The 5901-nt window shown below is 34.6% G+C and overlaps 1 protein-coding gene across 7 annotated transcripts; it reads left to right on the plus strand.

Annotated features, from left to right (window-relative positions):
- The first annotated feature begins 234 nt into the window (after positions 1-234).
- On the plus strand, positions 235-5245 carry LOC110917217 (ABC transporter G family member 22). 7 transcript variants are annotated; one of them, XM_022161834.2, is made up of 12 exons: positions 236-646; positions 745-797; positions 888-955; positions 1411-1592; positions 1878-2117; positions 2280-2483; positions 2555-2662; positions 3281-3348; positions 3431-3487; positions 3587-3594; positions 3628-3674; positions 4512-5245. In XM_022161834.2, exons 4-9 carry the CDS (start codon positions 1524-1526, stop codon positions 3453-3455), a joined length of 714 nt encoding a protein of 237 aa, XP_022017526.1. In that variant the 5' UTR covers positions 236-646; positions 745-797; positions 888-955; positions 1411-1523; the 3' UTR covers positions 3456-3487; positions 3587-3594; positions 3628-3674; positions 4512-5245. The 7 variants fall into 7 exon arrangements, 5 of the variants coding, with proteins under 5 accessions (XP_022017526.1, XP_035842100.1, XP_022017503.1 ...); XR_004885342.1 differs by having other exon boundaries at positions 235-646; positions 2206-2483; positions 3587-3674; XR_004885343.1 differs by having other exon boundaries at positions 888-946; positions 2206-2483; positions 3587-3674.
- The last annotated feature ends 656 nt before the right edge of the window (positions 5246-5901 follow it).

Raw genomic sequence — 5901 nt, forward strand, 5'->3', positions numbered from 1 at the left:
GAGCGCCGTTCGCCGTGATTTTTTACGGCCGTGTTTATAATGCACACATCTACTTGTAAAAAAAAATCGCGGCGAACGGCGCTCCGTGGGGTGTAGTTCTCGCGGTTCTTACAATTCGGGGTGGTTCTCATTCTAGCAGCCCCCTATACATATATCTATACTATATTAATAAGCATATCCAAAGGACTTCTTAAGGTCATATGAATTTCCTTAAAACACCCCTAAAGCATGATGTACAACCATCTAAAGCATAATATAATTTACAATCCCAATTATACCCTTCACTCAAAAAACACCACACGGGGTACACAAATCAATTTTAGGGTTTCTCACTCTCATCGTATTTTATCCGCCCCCATCGAGCTGCTTTCTCTCCAGGCGATTCAAAAGGAAATCTAGGGTTTCTTCTGGCGATGCAAGATCTGGCTTTCTCAATGACACCAGATCAACAAATCTCTCTCTATATGACACCCAAACGACTGAGTTTGAAGGTGGTGAAGGGTTTGGATCTGCCAATAAGTGACGTATGAGCAAGGTATGGTTCCGACAAACTGAAGACTTTGACATCTAATCTGAATGGTATTGGGTCCCCTATGAAGCCCCTTGTAAACGACGATCACACAAAATCGACGATTTTAGGGTTCAGGTGAGTTCTTCTTTCGATTGAACTTTTTTTTTCGTTTTTCCCACCATTTTATCAGATCTGGTACAATAATTTGCTCTAATTTTATGAATATTTAACAGTTTTGGTAGTCTGATGAGGAAATTAGCATCATGTTATGGGTTTTCGGTAACTCGTAAGTCTAAAGTTTTAGTTAACTGTGAACACATCAGTAATCCCTTTTTTCGTATTTTTATTGTGTGGTTCTGATTGTGTTAAGTTGCAGGTTGCATTAGCTGTTACAAGTGAAGACCCCCAGAGAGACATGAAGCCCTAGGTTGCTCGGTATGCAGAGTTAAGCATTCATATTTCCTTTCCCATATATTGTTTATTATATCTAAACATAAATGCTACGAATAACCCTAGAAGTTGATATTTATAACATCAAAACGTATGAATGTAATGGATTAGACTGCCTCTAGGATGTATGCATTGCTATTTATTAATTTGGAAGCTCTCTTTAGTTTCATTTTGGAATTTGAGGTTTTGCTTCTGGCCTTTTACCCCTTTATGAATCTGGGACCTGGGTGGCTTTAGAATAAGATTTATTTTAGGAAGGTTATTATTGTCTGGTGTGGCTTGTGCAAAAAAATGTGGATTGAACTTCTAACTGGGTTTTTAGTAAAGACCAACTAAACTAAAATAGATAGATTGGTATCGGCTGGTGATAGCGGTTTGATAGTTTGGTTATTATATTTAAACTGGTTTTTTTAAACTGAAATTTGCATCCATTTAAACACCTTAAACAGATGTCAAGATACAATGATAGGAGGCACTTTTATTCGGGGCGTTTCAGGCGGGGAGAGAAAACGAGTTTGTATTGGACTTGAAATAATAATCAATCCTTCTCTCTTGTTCCTTGATGAACGATGTCGGCTTGGACTCTACAACTGCTTTGAAGTTCAATGAACTATTGCAAGACATAGCTGAGGTACGCTTGTGCAAGTTAAAACAAGTCAGCACGGTTGAGTTGACCCCAAACACTTTTTATCCATTAAAGAAGTTTAAAAAATTACCTTTTTCAAGACAAAGCTGATAGTTTTTTTTTTTAAATTTTTTTTTCCTATTTGACCCGTTTGGGATGCAACATAACACAAATCAACACATTTATAACTATACGGGTCAAAATTGTCACCTTTAGCAGACGACTCAAAACACGTAAAACATAATCTGAATACATAATGACATGACATCTGTTTTCATATATTGATTACAGACAGAGAAGACCGTGATCACCACAATTCACCAGCCATCGATCCGACTTTTCCACAAATTTGATAATCTAATCCTACTTGGAAAATGGAGCTTGCTTTATTTCGGGAAAGCATCCGAAGCCATTGGTATACTTTTCATCAATAGGATGTTCTCCATTAATTTCCATGAATCCCGCAGAGTTTTAGCTAGACTTTTATGGTGGCAGTCAGAAGTTCACAGTCCTAAAGACCTCGATAATCAAGTAAGAAATATTATAAAAAAATAAAAAAAATAAAAAATATCAATATATGGAGTCAATGAAAATCTTAAGTCTACAATCTCATTTGCAGGCAGGGTTGTTGTTCTTCATTGCGGTATTTTAGGCATTTTTCCGGTTTTCATAGCGATTTTTACATTCCCACAGGAAAGCGCAATGTTAAACAAGGGAAGAGCAACAGATATGTATAGATTAAGTGCATATTTTATGGCGAGAACAACAACTGACCTTCCACTTGATCTATTTCTCCCATTGCTTTTTCTCCTTGTTGTTTATTACATGGCAGGCTTGAGATTAACCGCCGATTCGTTTTTCTTAACTATTTTCTTCCTATGTATAGTTGCAGCTCAGGTATATCATTTGTCCTAACTGCGAGTTTGATATAATAAGTTGGGTTTTTAACTGAAAAACAAAAATGGCAGGGGCCTGGGCTAGCTATTGGTGCTACGTTGACCAACTTGAAGAAAGCAACGACTTTGGCTTCTGTAACCGTGATGGCCTTCATGTTGGCTGGTCGTTATTTTGTGAAGGTAACATACAGGAAAAAAGACTAATTAGATAAAAAGAGCCAAATGCCATTTTCGTCCCTGAGATTTGTCCACTTTTGCGACTTTTGTCTAAAAAGTTTGAAATCTTGTCGTTTTCAGGGCCAAAGTTTGAAATCTTGCTGTTTTTTTTAAACTAAAACAGTTTTGAGATTTACGTTTGTGACCATTTAAACATCCAAATTTGCATATTATACTCTCTCCGTCGATACCCTTTACGACCTTAATCATGAAATCTTACAAGTTGTCCAGTTCAATTGGCACGTTAAACACATTAAGGGTAAAATCAACATTCTTCGAGTTAAAATCAGCAAATCGTGTTTTTTTCATTGAATGATAGTTTTTCTAGGAGACAGTCGTATAGGTTTTGTAATCGTATTTCATGCTATGATTATCTACAAAAAATGACACAAAGTTGTTTTGAGTTAGCCTAATTGATTCGACTTGCACATAATAAGGTAAACTCAAACTGGTATATTTTTTTCTGTATGTCGAACATTGGTTAATTTATTTATTTTTGTGTAGGTTGGAGCTGCATTGTATGTGATTTAATTTTTAATCTCTCTAATTAAAAGTATTTTTGCCGTTACTTTGTTTTTTTAGGATCGGTTTGATCCAATTGCCGATTCGACTACTAGCCGTCTCGATCTGATTCCCCAGATGGTTTACGGGTATCTGATTTTGTTTTTGACGTTTAAAGGTTTTAAAAATCATTGAAGTATGTATTAAATGGGAATTTTGACATCATTTCAGGAGAAGTTTAAAACAACAGGACTAGGGAGAGATGTACTGTGCTACACTGACAATCAAGTGAGACCCCATCTCTTTGTTTAAAGTTTAAACACATAATTTGTTTTCAGTTTTTAATTTTCAATGAATTATACTAATTGTGATACTCTTATTGTGCAGCTCTACGATTGTGTGCGTTGGTCGTATTTTTGGGCAGGATGTAGCTGAAATTCCTTTAGTGGCAACAAGTAGTGAATGTCAAGGATTGGTGAGTCAAATTGGGCTTGTTGGGTAACAGGTCGATCGTATGCGCTGAGACGTTTCGGGTCATTAATGGGTTGGGCCGAATAGGGTTAAGATGTTTTGGGTCCGTAACGGATCGGGTCGAAACGGTATTGGAATTGGAATGCAGATTCTCTTCTTTATATTGTTCAATTCTAATTCATTTTTATTTGAAACTAACAAAATAATAAATGGAATCAACATTTCAATTCCATTCCGTGAAACGAACGCTACCTAAGGGTTTAAAAGTCCACTTTTGTTATTCGATATTATTGACCATGTGCAACTTTCATACGTGACTAATTTGAATGAGTATTACTTACAAGATCGAAAACAAAAAAACGGGTAAAAGGCACCTTAATGCGGTATCACTGCATGAAACGGTTGGGGTTGAAACGGTTCATTTGTCTATACGGTCAAAAGGATCTGGTGGTGTATTTCTATAATTTTTGTGTCTACACGGTCAAAAGGATTTGGTGGTGTATTTCTATAATTTTTTGTCTCATTTACAATTAGAAAACAATATTATTACATACATTTTTTTCATGCGAAGAGTTACATAGCAGTAACGTTGTTCATTTTGTTCCAAGAACAAAAGTTGACTTTTGAAAAAGTCAAACAATGTACCTTTGGTTTCAGAGTTCAAATAAACTTCGTTTCAGTTTGTAAAGGAGTTTATACTGGTATCAAGATGTATAAAAAATACAATCAATAAATAAAAAACATGTATATAATATTTTTTATATAATATAAAAATCAAAATTGCATTTAGAAAGTTCTATGTTTGACTTTGACTCATTGTGTCTTTAACGCGTTTTTGCAGCTTAGCATTGATTGGTCTTGTTCTTGGTTCATCAACAGTGGCAAGAGGTGTAGTTGGTCTTGTTCTTGGTTACCTGAACAATTTATTTATAGAAATGGCTTTCTTGATAGAGGTGCGTGCATATCACATCATCCATCACCTTCAAAGCATGACTTATAACCATTTCTACATAGGGCAATGTTCACATTACAAGACCATACCGGTCACTCGGACCGCATACCAACTACACAAGCGGCATGGTCGAGTACTCTTGTACTGCTCATTTGGATAGGCCAGTTATCATGTCGGCTGTTGAACTGAAAACCGGATTGTTGATTGGGCCAGATTTTTAAAGCTTTGTAGTTTCCTTTTTTTAATTTTTTCCCTTCTAAAATAGTAAAATCTCATCTATTAATTCATTTTAAACTAAAACCTCTATGGTTTGCTTATTCCAGGCTCTATTTTGGTAGCATTGCCAAAAAAATAAAGGATAAATTAGTTCCATATTTTGTTTTTATTAGTTATACATAATTTTTTAAAGTTCTAAATTATTTATGATGTCAACCCGTTTCTGAAACTGGTATGACCAATCGACCATTCATTGACATGTACGGATATGTTCTATCGTTTGCAGGCTAACACACATGAGGAGCTACCTGAAACCCTTCTGGGAACTTGGTGGTTGAATCACATGTACACATCCAAATTCATGAAAGTTGTATAGTTTAGTAGTTTATAATAACCCATTTGAATTCCTTCTGCTTCCATTTGATACTTTAACTTCATAGCTTCCCTACATACCCACACTGTGATAAACAATCATCAAAGCACTTCCACAAACCCATCAGACAAAGCAGACGGTTTGATAATAACATGTACTAACCGAAGCTTTTAATAACTATAGCAAGTGAAAATCAAATTTTGACATTCTAAAATCAAATAAATAAAGGTGGAAATGGATGAGTTAATATAATATGATGGAAAAGATTAAAAAGATATACATAAGTATTATAAGTAGGTTCATAATTATTTGATGTTAGAATAGAATATGAAATGTAGAAAATCAACTAAATGTATATGAATTTTAGAAGGAAAAAGTTATAGAGTGATGAGATAAGATGTAAAAAACATGTGTTCATATAATAAATTTAATTAATTTAAATTAATATGAAATGTGAAATCAATGCGAAACGACCGTAGATATGATTCCATGATGGTAATCTCACAATTGGTTCAATAAACTTACAAACATAGGTTCATAAATCCCAAAAACTGTATTTCAGTAGCTAATATTCTCAAATTAGTTATTAACTTATAGTTTGTCATACAATATAAATAGTTTAAAGTAAGCATACAACAAAAATTGAGAATATGAGCTAAAGCCTAAAAGCATGAATAATCTCAAGGTATT

Source organism: Helianthus annuus, chromosome 2, assembly GCF_002127325.2.
Source record: "Helianthus annuus cultivar XRQ/B chromosome 2, HanXRQr2.0-SUNRISE, whole genome shotgun sequence".
Taxonomy (NCBI): Eukaryota; Viridiplantae; Streptophyta; class Magnoliopsida; order Asterales; family Asteraceae; genus Helianthus; species Helianthus annuus.

Excerpts from the sequence above, each read along its gene's own strand:
- LOC110917217 (XM_035986207.1), top strand. The coding sequence starts at position 1,524 with ATGAACGATGTCGGCTTGGACTCTACAACTGCTTTGAAGTTCAATGAA. Across the intron at positions 1,593-1,877 it reads TATTGCAAGACATAGCTGAG|ACAGAGAAGACCGTGATCAC; the intron begins GTACGCTTGTGC and ends TATTGATTACAG. Across the intron at positions 3,349-3,430 it reads ATTCCCCAGATGGTTTACGG|GAGAAGTTTAAAACAACAGG; the intron begins GTATCTGATTTT and ends ACATCATTTCAG.